Genomic DNA, 15,810 nt, shown 5'->3' with positions numbered 1-15,810 from the left:
GATCACGGGGCAGACACCTTACCACTAGGCCACCGTGCCGGCTCCAGGGCAGGTTTCACTATACCTTGGAATGCCATAGTTAGCAGTACAATATTTTAAAACAAGAACCACACACACACACACACACACACACACACACACACACACACACACACACACACACACACACACACACACACTACTTTCAAACTGCTACAATGGCTTTATATATATAATATTTGTATTGCACGCAAAATACCACAAAAGAAAGTTTTTTTAAAATGTCAAACAAAAATGTGGAGACAAAACGGACATACAAAAATATATACATGTATTCTGTAGTTTGATTTTTAAAATATGCACTGAAACCTTATTTGTTTTCAAAAGGTAGAAGTATATTTTTGTATCAAGACCAGAACAAAATTCTTCAGATTTGCAAGAATTGCTTGCACATTTCCATCAAAGGGAAGACGAGTATCACTGTTGTCGCCTAACAATGACGTCCTCCCTTCCTCAATATTATATCTAATTTTCCATTGCTCTCAATCGCCCTTAAAAAATGACTTGCATAAGACAGTAAAACAAGAAGAAAAACAAGAAAACCACACACACAAAAACAAGGAAATCTTGAACAGAACAAGAATTCACCAATCAGTGAATCAACTGCAAAAACTCAATGGTAATAAACATCCAAAAATAAATAGACTGCTAAAAAAAAGAGACCACTTGGTCGACGTACTATCAAATGTAACGCTTTGTTCTGTCAATAATTAAACGTTCCAATAACCTACAATTCTCAATGTAAATAAGTCGGTATGTCCAATTTCTGAGCATGCATCAAAGCTATCATGTTTAGCAATTGGCGTGTCACTTGTTTTGCCATTTGTATTGTAAACATGTGGAGTTTTCAACGTCAAGATTTGGATGGAACTGTGATCTTAGGAATAGTGTGCCTAGAACACTCTACCACGTATTGATTCAAAGGCTCAGTCTGTACACATTACAATTAACATAGAGTTAAGAAGAAGACAGGGAAACGTACGCATGAATGGCACAGAATGAATCAAACACAGATGCTGGAATGTCACATTAAATGAACAAAAGAAGATGTGCTTCTTTCAGTATTGCGTCAAATGTTATTTTGTGTTTGAGACAGATAACAAAGACAGATGAATATCAAAAGATGACAGACACAAAAAAGGCACCTTGTGTGTGAACCAGCACATTTGCAGTTATCACAGAACAAGCATCACCAATGCTCAACATTTTCAATGAACAGACAGTACTTATAAGGCCAAATAAAAATATATGTTGGTTTAGGGTAACGTGACCAAAAAAGAAAGGGTCGGTAGGTTGCCTTTTTTTCCCTTTTTTAGTCGATTTTAAAGGAGGTTACTTTCCTTAGTCTCGGTATGGTTTGCAAAATGTGCCAACAGTTTTTTGTTTTTTTAGAAATTAATAAAAAGTGTTAGGGTTGGCGGGAAAAAATAGGGTCGGTCGGGTTACCCTAAACCAATATATATTTTTTATTTGGCCTAATACAACTGTTCAATACTATCCACCCTGTTATACTCCTGTTGTGCACATTCATTTTGAGCAAGAACAAAGTTTATTCAAATGTCAATACAACTACAAATCGACGTCGTCATGGAATTTTGGCATAACTCGTTTCAGACAGCTTTTCAGGAGAAGGCCAAAACTTATTATTTTCATTATGAAATAACGTTTATATTTGTACCTTGCTTGGCAAGAAAGATACAAGAGTGTCAAAGCATGTAGAGTCTTTTGTATTTAAGAGAATATGGGCGGGGATATAGCTCAGTTGGTAGCGCGCTGGATTTGCATTCAGTTGGCCGCTGTCAGCGTGAGTTCGATCCCAGGTTCGGCGGAAATTTATTTCACAGAGTCAACTTTGTGTGCAGACTCTCTTCGGTGTCCGAACCTCCCCCCGTGTACACTACATTGGGTGTGCACGTTAAAGATCCCACGATTGACAAAAGGGTCTTTCCTGGCAAAATTGCTTAGGCACAGTTAATAATTGTCTACCTATACCCGTGTGACTTGGAATAATAGGCCGTGAAAGGTAAATATGCGCCGAAATGGCTGCAATCTACTGGCCGTATAAAATTTCATCTCACACGGCATCACTGCAGAGCGCCTAGAACTGTACCCACGGAATATGCGCGATATAAGACTCATTGATTGATTGATTATCATGAAAAATGATACACTTAGTCTACAGCATAAAAACATCAAAATTGCCAAGAATCGAGTGACGCCAAAATTCCACGACGACATAAAAATACATCTGTCAATACTAACAGGACAGACTATTCCCCGCTTTTAAGCACTCGCATTTCTGCTTCAAAAAACATACGGTCCTCAGCACGTAAACCTTGATTTATCAGCTTTGGCTCCGTGGTTTTTAATGTCGGCCATCAGTGCTTGCGTCAGGGTGAGTCCGAAAATAAAAGCTCCAAGGACGATAAAAGCGATGGAGAAATACAGTATGAACTTCACCCAGCGTGTTGTTTCCTCTCTCTCAACCATGACTTTCAGCAAACACATACCTGCAACACAAATGCAACTCAGAGTACCTCATGTTTCATTTTGCAAGCAAAACTATCCAATTTATAAGCATGCATCCAGGTCATCTTCCAATCAATCAATATGAGGCTTATATCGCGCGTATTCTGTGGGTACAGTTCTAAGCGCAGGGATTTATTTTTTATTTTTTATTATTTTTATTTTATGCAATTTATATCGCGCACAGATTCAAGGCGCAGGGATTTATTTATGCCGTGTGAGATGGAATTTTTTTACACAATACATCACGCATTCACATCGGCCAGCAGATCGCAGCCATTTCGGCGCATATCCTACTTTTCACGGCCTATTATTCCAAGTCACACGGGTATTTTGGTGGACATTTTTATCTATGCCTATACAATTTTGCCAGGAAAGACCCTTTTGTCAATCGTGGGATCTTTAACATGCACACCCCCAATGTTGTGTACACGATGGGACCTCGGTTTTTCGTCTCATCCGAAAGACTAGCACTTGAACCTACCACCTAGGTTTGGAAAGGGGGGAGAAAATTGCTAACGCCCTGACCCAGGGTCGAACTCGCAACCTCTCGCAAGTGCGTTACCACTCGGCCACCCAACCAGGTACGGATATATCCGCTCAGACTGTTAGCTTCAGTCGCTTACTGTAACGTCGATCTAACGCCTGCATTCCAGTGTGTTGATACACAGTTACTACACAGTTACTACAATTCTGAGTGACCTGCTGCAGCACAGCTGGTCTCGTCAACACAGGCGGGGTAGAAAGTGTAAAAGCAAACTCATTGTGAAAACACCATCTCTCCTCTTGGACATATACTAAAATTCAACACCCTGACTGCTTGCTGTGGTGAGTTGAAACACATCCCACTGAGCACAGAGAGCACCCAGCCTGTTCATTTTTGGTATGTGGCCATGTGGAGGGATGGTCTTATCTAAACGCCTGGCCAGGTTGTTTACAAAGTGTGCCTTAAATCAATGCATCTTATGAAGAGAAGAACCATAGGCAATAGCTGAGCTACTCTAGTCTTTTCTTTCAACTTTTGACACACATCTGAGGACTTTTTATTCACAATTTCTATCATAAAATAATGTGATAAAAATGCAATGTGGTACAGCCAAACCAAATCTTGACTCACTTACCTGGAAAGATGAAAATAAAGATGGCAGCGAAGGCCCCTAATATCTGAATGACCACTCCTATATTGGGGATAAAAACTGCCAACAGCAATGTGATGGCAAACCAGATGGTAGACACAGTTAACCTGCGTGGTCTTTCGCGAGCAATGATTTGTTCATCCGTCATCTTCCAGAGTGCAATCCACAGGCAATCAAACGCAGCCCTGTAACAAACAAACAACAACAAAAAGGGTTATGTTCATGCAATCATCAATAAGAACAATGCACACATGAATGCACAAGCGTGCACATAAACACACACACACACACACACACACACACACTCACACACACACACACACACACACTCACACACACTCACACACACTCACACACTCACACACACACAGCTACAGACACACACTAAAAGAGTCACACACACACACACATGTACGTACATATACACACTCTGACCCGCACCCCTTCAGATACAATAGTGACAATACAATCAGCCAGGCAAAAAACTCTGACTTCCTTCCACATTTATGCAAACAGAAATTTTTAGTAGCCGGGCTCAAACCTTAAACAGAACAGCATGCAAAATAGTCACGTCCATCCTTCGTGCAATACAGTGGAACCTCTCTTTTAAGACACCACAATTTCAGACTCCCTCCTTTCTAAGACCTTGTTTTCTTACACTTTCTATTCTTAACCTCTGTAAAATTATCCCTATTTCAAGACTCCCTCCTTTTTAAGACCTTGTTTTCTTACACTTTCTAGTCTTAAACTACCGCCCTGATATGGCCCTTCGTGGTCGGCTGGGCGTTAAGCAAACAAACAAACAAAAGTCTTAACCTCTGTAAAATTATCCCTATTTCAAGACTCCCTCCTTTCTAAGACCTTGTTTTCTTACACTTTCTATTCTTAACCTCTGTAAAATTATCCCTATTTCAAGACTCCCTCCTTTTTAAGACCCGATTTTCTCAGATTTGTGGAGGTCTTAGAAGGTGGGTTTCACTTTCTTTCTTTATTTGGTGTTTAACGTCGTTTTCAACCACAAAGGTTATATCGCGACGAGGGAAAGGGGGGAGATGGGATAGGGGAAAGGGGGGAGATAGGATAGAGCCACTTGTTAAGTGTTTCTTGTTCACAAAAGCACTAATCAAAAAATTGCTCCAGGGGCTTGCAACGTAGTACAATATATTACCTTACTGGGAGAATGCAAGTTTCCAGTACAAAGGACTAAACATTTCTTACATACTGCTTGACTAAAATCTTTACAAACATTGACTATATTCTATACAAGAACCACTCAACAAGGGTAAAAGGAGAAACAGAATCCGTTAGTCGCCTCTTACGACATGCGGGGGGCAGAGAAATAAGGATGTGGAAAAGAAGACTTTTGGTAAGTGAAATAAAGGTGATGGATCCAGTCAGGTAGAAATAAGACAACAAGAAAAGAATTGGAAAACTGCAGGGAATAGTAGGGAAAGTTTTCTTGGAAGGAAATATAGGTGAAAGGACTGGTAAGGCAGAAATAAGACAAAAGAAGAGAAGTAAAGGGGTGGGGTAGCTCTGTGGAAACACTCCCGCCGCATGAAGGCGACCCCATGGGAGCGTGGGTTTCACTGTAACAGACAAGTCAAACATGTGTATGACAGAGATAATCACAAACCTGCCACAAAACAGTAGGATAGGATACGTGGTGTATGTTTTCACAGCAATCAGGATGACAGCAATCAGGGTTGGGACATCCGGTTGAAAGGACAACAAAATGTCGCTGGTGATTTTGTCGCCAAACATCAGGTAGCCCAGGGCCGCGGTGACGGTGTAGGTCAGCACGCAGAGTATCATGGCCAGAGTCACCGTCTTGGAGAACTCCTTCAGGTTCCTCTTCTCCATGCAGGAATAGATTGGGATGATGCTGACATGACACTGCAAGAAGATAATTGGCTAAAGTAAAATACTAAAAACAAACATTTTTGACTTCTTCTCCCTTTTTACAGTTAGTCAAGTTTTGCAGATTTAAAAACAATTGCATTGTATTCCTAATCTATTCCTGAATCCGAAGCTATATTGATATAGTTTATGTTTACTTGAAAAATGTGCCCACAATGAAAGGAAATAGGTATGACGTTTGCATGCTTCACAGAGGCGTGTCTTGTTCTTTTGCTAGCCAAGACTTTACTCCATGTAGTTTTAGTGATGACTGGTTTTCAATGTTGATCTTTTAGTTTCAGGCTTACCTATTGACTAAATGTTTTAAAATCGCTTCATGCGACTTTTTTTTTTTTTTTACACAAAACATAGAACGGGATCAAACTATCATGACACCGCAAGGAGAAAATTGTTGATAGTAAAAGAGAACTCTCCTTTGACACAAAATCCTCCACGCAAGAATAGATCGGAATAATGCTGACATGACACTGCGAAAAAGAAAATTAGTTGGAGTAAAAGTGAAATCTTTTTGGGACTCAAAACTTTCATTCAACCAGCCACTCCAATTCGTTAAAGTTAAATCAATATCCCAAATATCAGATCAATTATCAGCTATTCGTCAGCCTGTCTTTGACTAAATGACTGTGTCTAGCAGGTGAACCAATGTTAGTTCTTGACCTGTTTCAGTTCACATGAGTGGCACGTAGGAATTCAATAAATCTACATGGTTGCCTTCTTTAGTTCTTACAAAATGGACAACAAAAACGAAAGAAAAAAAACCCCAGAACCTCTTTTGGGGTAAATGAGCAGTTACATATCTAAATATTGATAAAAAGTGATCATATCATCATTACGCACATATAGCTAACACTACAGTCAAGTATGCAGAAGTACTAACAGCTTATTTACTAAAGGGTGACGCACACACAAGGACTATTAAAAAGCAGGAAAAATTCACCCACCTGATAAGCAAAACATATGTCTGGGACAACTAGGAACACATCAATCCAGGAATCAGGACTGAAAGCAACAACAAAATTCTCAATTACTTTGTCAAGTTCACTTTGAACCTCACTGCTATAAAACTAATAGTAATAGGAATCACTAGCCCCCGGCACATAGCTAACCATAATTATTGAGATCTATAAGAAAGACGTAACAGGAATTTTGGGAGTCTTACAAGCAGGAGTTACATCCCTTGCAGTTGCATCTGCCAGACTTTCAAGTGAGGGTTATATTTTTGTGTCCATTCTCAAGAGGGCAAATGCTTGTGTAACCTTATTTTGTCAATGCTCTAGGAAGGCAATGTTAAAACTGTTTTGGGAGTGACACTCACAGTCACTGCAGCATTAAAGGTCTGGTGCATGACACTTTCAGTACAGACTATAAACTTCAAAGGAGGGCGCATGACACTATCATGGGTGCAACCTGGAAAATTCCAAAAACCGGCAAAAGTTGGGGTCCAGCTTTTTTAGTATTTAAAATGCACAAAAAAAAACTCTCCTGGAACAAAAACATCGGCAGCCGATGAAACCAAAAACCGGCTGCCGGCGTGTAGCCGGCAGAGTTGCACCCATGCACTATCATGACGTGCATTTGTTTTGTAGATGGTTTGCAGAAAAGTTTTTGTGAGATAACCACCAGGCTGTGCATATGTCGATACAGAGAAACCCCCCCTTTGAAGACACCCCCCATTTAAGAATTCCTCTCTTTTAAGACCGTTTTTTCTCAGATTTGTTGTTCATAAGGTCTGTAAATGTACCTCCACAGTAAGCCTCCCGTAAACCATCACAGATACTGTCAGGCTTTCTACACACAGTACAAACACCCTTCCATTTGAACGCTCACCAAACGGGAACATCCTAGGTGCCCTACGTAAAGAGCGAGCAATTTTCAAAGAATTAATTTTGCGGAGAGAGTGTCAGAGACAATCGGACTGTGGTGCGTTTTGGCGCTAGACCTATACCTAACTTTTAAAATCTAAATAATAAATTGACAGCTTTTACACAAACATTCTTAAATCATAAAAGAATTCTTTTTTCATCAAGACAAGATCAGTACAATTCGAAGTTTTGAAAGTTTGAAAAAAGAAAAGCCCGGAAGCAGGGTCACGCAAGGTCGTGGTTCTCATAGCAGACGACAGTTTATACCTATCGCCAGTTCCTCTGAACAGTCAAAAGCCATCGCTAGAGTTCTTGTGAACCACAGCCGTTTGTTTCGTGCATAGTCAGAGGTACTTAATAACGTGCTATTGCAGATAAGCTCACAGCGAGTCGCATTCAAATTACAAACTGACGACTACATTGTGAAAAAGGGAAACTTGATCACACGGGTTCACAATGGCTCAGGGGTAAGATAAACTACGCAAAAATAAATTCTTTGAAAATTGCTCGCTCTTTGCGGAGGGCACCTAGGATGTTCCCGTTTGGTGAGCGTTCCAATGGAAGGGTGTTTGTACTGTGTGTAAAAGCCTGACAGTATCTGTGATGGTTTACGGGAGGCTTACTGTGCCTTTAAGACTCCCTCCTTTTCAAGACCTGATTTTTCTCAGATTTTTCTGAGGTCTTAAAATGGGGGTTTCACTGTATCAAACTGTGTTCCCTGATCTAGTCAATTTGTCAAGTCTGAGTTATCTTGAAAAAAGTAGAAAACATGCTGAAAGGAGGTCTCATTGCAGAGTGCTGAGTGCTTGCAGTAACAGAGGTTTCACTGATTCCACAACTTACCTTGTTTTAACAGGGCCAGGTTCTGGATGCGGCAAGAAATACTTGATGGTGACTAGCCCCACAACGTAGAGGATTCCCACCACACCAATCATGCTGGCGTATATGAGGAAATCGATTCGTTGCGGGTAGATCATGGGCATGATGAAAAGGCAGGATGTGACGATGATGGTGAACGTACGATTCATGTAGATTGGGCTGTCGTTGCAGAAAGTGCTCTTGTCCACAAATAGAAAAACTGAGGAAAACAAACAAAATGCAAATTACCAATCTGAAGAAACATCCCACAAGCATAATCATCTATTCATTACAATTTTCTGATGTGTGTTTAGAAAATAAATATCAACAGAATAATTTGATATATATATTTGAATTTGAATATTTTTTTCACACAGAGACATTGAGGTTCTACTTAATTCCTTCAGCACACATTCATCATTCAGGCATCTTTCACTGTTGTTTGTAAATATAAAACCCAAAAAAGTTGTTGTTTTTTAACGAGGATGAAAGTCGCTTAATCATTTCAATGCTTCAGTTATTCTCTCAGGTGCCAGGAGACTGGTCCGTCGCGATATAACCTTCGTGGTTGAAAACGATGTTAAACACCAAATAAAGAAAGAAAGAAAGGAGACTGGTTCCAAATAACTCTCACTTACTCTATTACACATGTCGTATGTATATAGAGCGCTTACTTCCCTTTGTTTATTATTTAAACATAAAATAGCCAAACCGGATTTCCAGTGCATCCGACTTACACTCTTCCCACTGATCACCAATGATGATGAGAAACGTGATGCATGTGCCGAAGCAGTACAGTAGTATGGAGAGGGCGCAAGCATTCCTAGCTTTTGTCCCACACACTGCAAACACTGTATCCTGATAATTCTCACTCTGCTTCTTGTCTGAAGAATATCCCAGGGTGAATATGGCCACCACAATGAAGACCAGGAACACCTGTTGACGAAATTAATGTCATTCAATAAAAAAAATATTTAAAAAATGCCCATCTCTTACAAATGACATGTAGTATACAAACTGGAATGTTGCTCCTTTTTTAAGCACAAAAATGACTGATTACCATTGCACTGATCATTGCACACACACCCACACCCACACCCACATGCAAGCATGCACGCACAAACACACAAAAACACACACAACCGCATTCCCACAGACAAGATTATGTGTGTATGCACATACAATCAGATTTTTACACAGGCGCACACAAGTGCCTGAAGTTCATAAAACAAACTAATTCTAAATACAGCAAAGTGCAAAGGTGTAATTCTCACAGACTGAATGACAATGGCGACGACAACCCCTCCTGCCTGGTGATATGCCTGTGGAAAGTTGAGCAGCCCCGCCCCCAGAGCAGCATTCACCACCAGGAAAGCAGACGACAGCCATGAAGAACCTGCACAATAAAAATATGATGCACATTTTTTGCTGAACTTTGAATACTACAGTCTTGGGAACGCAGAAGAAGAAAAAGAAGAAGAAAACAAGTCGCGTAAGGCGAAAATACAACATTTAGTCAAGCTGTCGAACTGACAGAATGAAACTGAACGCACTGCAATTTTTCAGCAAGACCGTTTACTCATAGCATCGTCAGTCCACCGCTCGTGGCGAAGGCAGTGAAACTGACAAGAAGAGCGGGGTAGTAGTTGCGCTGAGAAGGATATCAGCACGCTTTTCTGTACCTCTCTTCGTTTTAACTTTCTGAGCGTGTTTTTAATCCAAACATATCATATCTATATGTTTTTGGAATCAGGAACCGACAAGGAATAAGATGAAAGTGTTTTTAAATTGAGTTCGAAAATTTAATTTTGATCATAATTTTTATATTTTTAATTTTTAGAGCTTGTTTTTAATCCAAATATAACATATTTATTGTTTTTGGAATCAGGAAATGATGAAGAATAAGATGAACGTAAATTTGGAACGTTTTATAAAAAAATAATTTGTTTTACAATTTTCAAATTTTTAATGACCTAAGTCATTAATTAATTTTTAAGCCACCAAGCTGAAATGCAATACCAAAATCCGGCCTTCGTCGAAGATTGCTTGGCCAAATTTTCAATCAATTTGATTGAAAAATGAGGGTGTGGCAGTGCCGCCTCAACTTTTACAAAAAGCCGGATATGACGTCATCAAAGACATTTATCGAAAAAATGAAAAAAACGTCCGGGGATATCATTCCCAGGAACTCTCATGTAAAATTTCATAAAGATCGGTCCAGTAGTTTAGTCTGAATCGCTCTACACACACACACGCACAGACAGACAGACACACTCACACACACACATACACCACGACCCTCGTCTCGACTCCCCCTCTATGTTAAAACATTTAGTCAAAACTTGACTAAATGTAAAAAGAAGAATATTACAGTTAAACCTGACCCTAATTACCACCCAAGGGACCGACAAAAAGTTGTTGCTATGGACAGGGGGCCGCTATGAAATTATACTGTTCAAAAAAAGAAACGCATAGTTGCTACTTGCCAAATTTGTTTTATTTTTCGAAAAAATTAACAGAAAATCCAATATTTAGATTATTTGTTTGAAATTTGGTATGGACACAGTTGAATGCACACACAGTTCATTTGCATCTTCAAATCAATCAGTCAATCAATACGATTGGGTGCCGAGGCTGTCAAGTCAGTAGGGGGTGTGACTGCCTTGAGCAGCAACAACTGCCCGGCACCTTCTGGGCATGGACTGGATCAGATGTCGGATATCTTGCTGTGGGATGGTGTCCCACTCCTCCTGAAGTGCCTGCAATAGATCGCGGTGATTTGCCGGCGCTTCTTCTCGCCTGCGCACACGTCTGTCCAATTCATCCCAGAGGTGTTCTATCGGGTTCATGTCTGGCGACATGGATGGCCAGGGAAGCACCTGGACATGGTGGTCGGTGAGGAACTGGGTGGTGAGTCGTGCTGTGTGCGGGCGAGCGTTGTCCTGCTGGAATATGGCATCCTGGTCAGCCAGAAGAGGGAGGGCGTGTGGGCGCAGAATTTTCTCCACGTATCGCTGGGCAGTTATGCGCCCTTGGACGTGCACCAGGGTGCTCCTTCCAGCGGTATTGATCGCCCCCCACACCATGACGCCTCCACCACCATGAACGGGTGCCTCATCCACACAGTTGGGCGCGTAACGTTCGTTTACTCTCCGGTAGACCCTCCTCCGACCATCATGTCGCTGGAGCAGGAAGTAGGACTCGTCGCTGCACCACACGTGTCTCCAGTGATTCCGGACGGTCCAGCGAAGGTGCTGGTTGCCCCACTGCACTCGGTTCTGGCGATGGCGGCGGGTGAGGACAGCTCCTCTGTGAGGTCTGCGAGCTCTCAAACCAGCTTCATGCAGGCGGTTCCGCACGGTCTGGTCCGATAATCGGTGTGGCCCGGGGAGAGCCTGGACAGAAGATGAGGCCGACAGGAAACGATTCCGGAGGTGGCGGAGCCGTATGAAGCGGTCGTGAGCAGCAGTTGTCGCCCTTGGTCTTCCCGCTCGTGGCAAGTCAGCAACGGAGCCAGTGGCTTGAAACCTGACCCACAGTCTACTGATGGTGCTCTGGGACACGTGGAAGTGCCTGGCGATTGCACTTTGACTTTGGCCTGCTTGTAAACGACCCAATGCAATTTGGCGGTCTTCTCTGCTCAATCGGGCCATCTTTCGTCGCTGAATTGTCGTCTGATTTCTTTGTGGCGAACAATCCGCTTTTATGGGTTTTGGAAGACATGGTGAGAGCTCAATATTCCCCGAGTTTCACGAGATTACACTGAAGCATGACGAGTGGTCATGCCAAATGAGCAATTTTGACATTGTAGCCACTGATAACGCATGCGTCACATGCAGAGCTCACTTGTGGCAATGGACGAAAGGTCGACGACCAGATAAACATTTTCTGCAGTTTGGTGGATATCCTTGTAGCCATATAACGAAATTAACCAAATATTACAAGCTATGCGTTTCTTTTTTTGAACAGTATAGGTGAATTATATAGAAAACTGACAAGAAATTCCTCCGAGGTAGGAAAAACACCCCCGTCCTTACCATTCTCACTGCCACCAACTGAGAAGGTTATTTCCCTTTGACCATTAATATGTCCCTCTGTAAGTCCTTGTAGAATCTTAATCCACCAATAACTCCCTAACCGTGTGTTTGACTGGTCCCAATTTTTGTAAGGACCGTCTCAGGAATACAGAACCTGTTCACCAAGTTTGGTGACGATCGGTCCGTTCATTCTTGAGATCTATATGCGAACACAAACACAAACACACAAACAAACAAACACATCGACCGAATCCTATACACACCCCTATACCGGGGGTGTAAAAACAACTAACTTGTCAGGGATCCTTTGGGGTGGTTGTCATCGAGGGCAGTTTTGACTGTAAATTACTACACAACATTTGTAATGGCTTTGTCTAAGCGTGTGCACACACAGTGACATGAAAACGCTTGCACACATGTATACATCACACACCTCATTAATCATTATCAGTCCCCCGACTGGGACAGTCATTTGGGGGATATGAGGGCAGAAGAGGCAGACACCCTTCTCCAGGCTGTTTTCCGTTGCCAGAACTTATGTTTTTTCAGATTTGTTTTTCACAATGTCTGTTTGTACCTCCATGTAAAGACTTATTCTCTTTTACTAATATTACTAGTTACTTTAAAGACCTGATTAAGTGATTGTCTCAGATTTTTGGCAGTCTTAAAAGGGGATAAGTTTCACTTTCACTGTATTGATACTACTAATGAACACACCTTTCTGTCTCTGTGGAGTTGTGACATCAATATCCACAAGAGGAGTCAACTCCCCAGATTCTGCGTTGACTTGTATTGACATTTTCCTTGTTATTTTAAATGTCAGTGTTCGTGTTCATAAGCCTTCTCGAAACTGTCAGATGGTGAAGTTCACTTTAGAACAAGGGTGTGGCTCAGCCTAAGGAAATTTTCTGAAACAAAAAGGTAAAACTAAGAGTAAGAGAAGATTGCGCTTAGAACTCATAATGTCAGACCCCAAATTCTCAGTGGTGAGATATGGGGAGTAGGGAGAGTGAAGCTAGGAAGTAGCGTTTCTTTGGGGCTGCTCTCTGCGAGGAAGGCTAGGGGTTGGCGACAATATACGAGAGTCCCTGTAAAGGTTCTCGCGGCATGCCAGAAAAACATAGCGGATGCACAGGTGCCAAATCCCATTGGCTATTCATGAATGTTCACTGACAAGTGCACACGACTCTTTCAACCAGTCATGTTTAATTCTTGCCTGGCTAGCACAACATCGTTTGATGTACACCCTCGTTTTCTTGCAAAGCAAAAGGCTAGCTGCAAGCAAATCTTGCAGTTCATGAAGCAAACATGTAAAAGGAATGAATTATTCCACATTTATTGAAAGCGGAAATTTTCCTTTTCTTCAACAAGAATGTTGCTGCAAATGTTTCCCCAATTCATAGTACCAGTAGCATTACCACTCACACAGAAAATGTAGATCACATCTGCATGGTCGAGGATAAAAACTCACAAATACATCAATAAATTGTATTTCCAATTACTGTCATTTGAATTGCTTTTCAAATCAATATAAGTTATAACTGCGAGAGAAAAACGTAAAAAGAAGAAATCCAACAACAGATAGACTGCTGACGTTTCGAAATTCAGAATAAAAAACAACAAGAATAAACCTTTTCGGTATCTGAGCAGCTCTCGTGAGATATCCGCGAGACACGCTCTTTGTTATGCTTTGAACATGCCAGTAAATACAGCACCCTATACTCACGTGACATGTAAAATTATCTTCAGACTGAATGTTTCTCCGTCAATTTCAAGCGGAAAAATTATCTTGAGGGAGAAAATCATGGCAAGATCTTGCAACTGAACCAGATTTGTGATGTAATTCGATCGATTTTACCCCAAATTCGATTTATTAAAAAACGCACCGAGCGGTTACGTCCCTTGAATAAGAAAAGAAATATTTTACGTCAAAGCTAAGGCCAAAAAAAAAATAGGTCTGTTTACGGTAACATAGGCCCAAAAAATAGGGTCGGTAGGTCGGGATTTCTTTTTTTTTTTTTTTTTTTTTTTCCAAAAAACCCATATTTTTACGTTATTTTGCCAAAAAAACAAGATTTTTTTTTCTCCCCCAAATGCCCAAAAAAAGTCTAGGGTCGCGCGAAAAAACTAGGGTCGGTCGGGTTACCGTAAACAGACCTATTTTTTTTTTTGGCCTAATTTGAAACTCAAAATACCATTTAGGCCTAAAAAAAAAATAGGTGTGGTTACGGTAACCCGACCTACCCTAATTTTAGGGGCCGATCCTATAACTTTGTATTACATTTGTCAAAAAAAAAAAACAAAAAAAAAAAAACCGAGTGCAAAAAACGCAATGAAAGCGAAAGCGCCCGAGTCGCACACTTATTTCCCTGTCAAGTAGGTTTAATTTGTACACATTAGAAAAAAAAGTTAAAAAAAAAAAAAAAGTGATTGCCTACCTACCTACCCTATTTTTTTTGGCTATGTTACCGTAACCACACCTATTTTTTTTTTTGGCCTTATAATCACAAACTAGAATCCAAGGGGGGGAATACACAGTCCAAAGTTCGATCAGCAGCACCGCTCAGTGCGTTTTCGAATAAATCGAATTTGGGGGATAGTCACATACATGTCACGTGAGTATAGGAATAGGATGCTGTATTTACTCAGATTACTGGCATATGTTGCTTTGAATGTCGCGAGAACTTTAAACCTCGGCTTTCCCAGCTCGCGCGAGATAGCTGTACCTCATGCTTTGCTATGCTTTGAAATTTGCGAGAGCTTGGAATACGGATAGGGTTTATTGTAGGTTATTGAAACGTTTCATTTTTGACCAAAAAAAAGTTACATTTATAGTATGTCGACCCAGTGGTGTTTAACTTTAAAGTAGACAGACAGACAAACACTTATGATACAAATAATGAACTCAAAATCGTCGATGGTAAAAAGAAGAGAATGAGAAACAAACCTGTTAATTTGTACTATGCACTTCGTAAAAGTGCGGATGCTGGACGCTCAGCAGATCATAAGAAGGCGAAAGTCTAGATCACAAATGCTGTCACCTGCGGGATACACTTTGATTCATTTTGAACTTATTAGTCATCTGGCTCATTTTACATCCGAGCCACACTGAAACTGCATGTTCAGAACTGGGACCAGTATTATTAAAACATTATACACTGGCTCTTCGGAGTAAACAGGTGAAGATTTTCTTCTAATACTTGCAGAAAGGCTGCACAATGATCCGGAAGTCAGCTGCGTCCACCATCATTGTGGCATGTGACTTTGTTATGGATACTAATCGATAAAAAAGGAGGATAGTCAAAAGGTAGCATTCAGAAATGAACACTCTCTTTATTCTATTAAAGACTTTTTTGCCGCTATTGGTACTAATTGTAATGTTAAAAATATGTTACATAGTGCATTTAATGCAAAGAAAAACCTTTGTATATT

At 40.8% G+C, this 15,810-nt stretch overlaps 1 protein-coding gene across 1 annotated transcript; it reads right to left on the bottom strand.

Moving 5' to 3' along the window:
• Positions 1-128: 128 nt before the first annotated feature.
• LOC138964123 (sodium-coupled neutral amino acid transporter 7-like) lies at positions 129-15,624 on the bottom strand. Its single transcript, XM_070336011.1, has 9 exons — positions 15,326-15,624; positions 13,096-13,286; positions 9,616-9,737; positions 9,079-9,277; positions 8,327-8,561; positions 6,563-6,620; positions 5,338-5,597; positions 3,687-3,886; positions 129-2,549 (listed from the first exon to the last, which is right to left on the bottom strand). The coding sequence occupies exons 2-9, from the start codon at positions 13,175-13,177 to the stop codon at positions 2,362-2,364; spliced, it is 1,344 nt and encodes a 447-aa protein (XP_070192112.1). The 5' UTR covers positions 13,178-13,286; positions 15,326-15,624; the 3' UTR covers positions 129-2,361.
• Between the last annotated feature and the right edge of the window lie 186 nt (positions 15,625-15,810).

Source organism: Littorina saxatilis, linkage group LG1, assembly GCF_037325665.1.
Source record: "Littorina saxatilis isolate snail1 linkage group LG1, US_GU_Lsax_2.0, whole genome shotgun sequence".
Taxonomy (NCBI): Eukaryota; Metazoa; Mollusca; class Gastropoda; order Littorinimorpha; family Littorinidae; genus Littorina; species Littorina saxatilis.
The sequence above is the reverse complement of the archived record's forward strand: the minus strand, read 5'-3'. Positions and strand labels throughout refer to the sequence as shown.

What these genes read in the sequence shown, in the direction of transcription:
- LOC138964123 (XM_070336011.1), bottom strand. Translation starts at nt 13,177, where the DNA reads ATGTCAATACAAGTCAACGCAGAATCTGGGGAGTTGACTCCTCTTGTG. An exon ending in ACATATGTTTTGCTTATCAG is followed by an intron (nt 5,598 to 6,562) that starts GTGGGTGAATTT and finishes ATCTTCTTGCAG; the next exon opens with TGTCATGTCAGCATCATCCC. An exon ending in ATCCTACTGTTTTGTGGCAG is followed by an intron (nt 3,887 to 5,337) that starts GTTTGTGATTAT and finishes TGTTTGTTACAG; the next exon opens with GGCTGCGTTTGATTGCCTGT.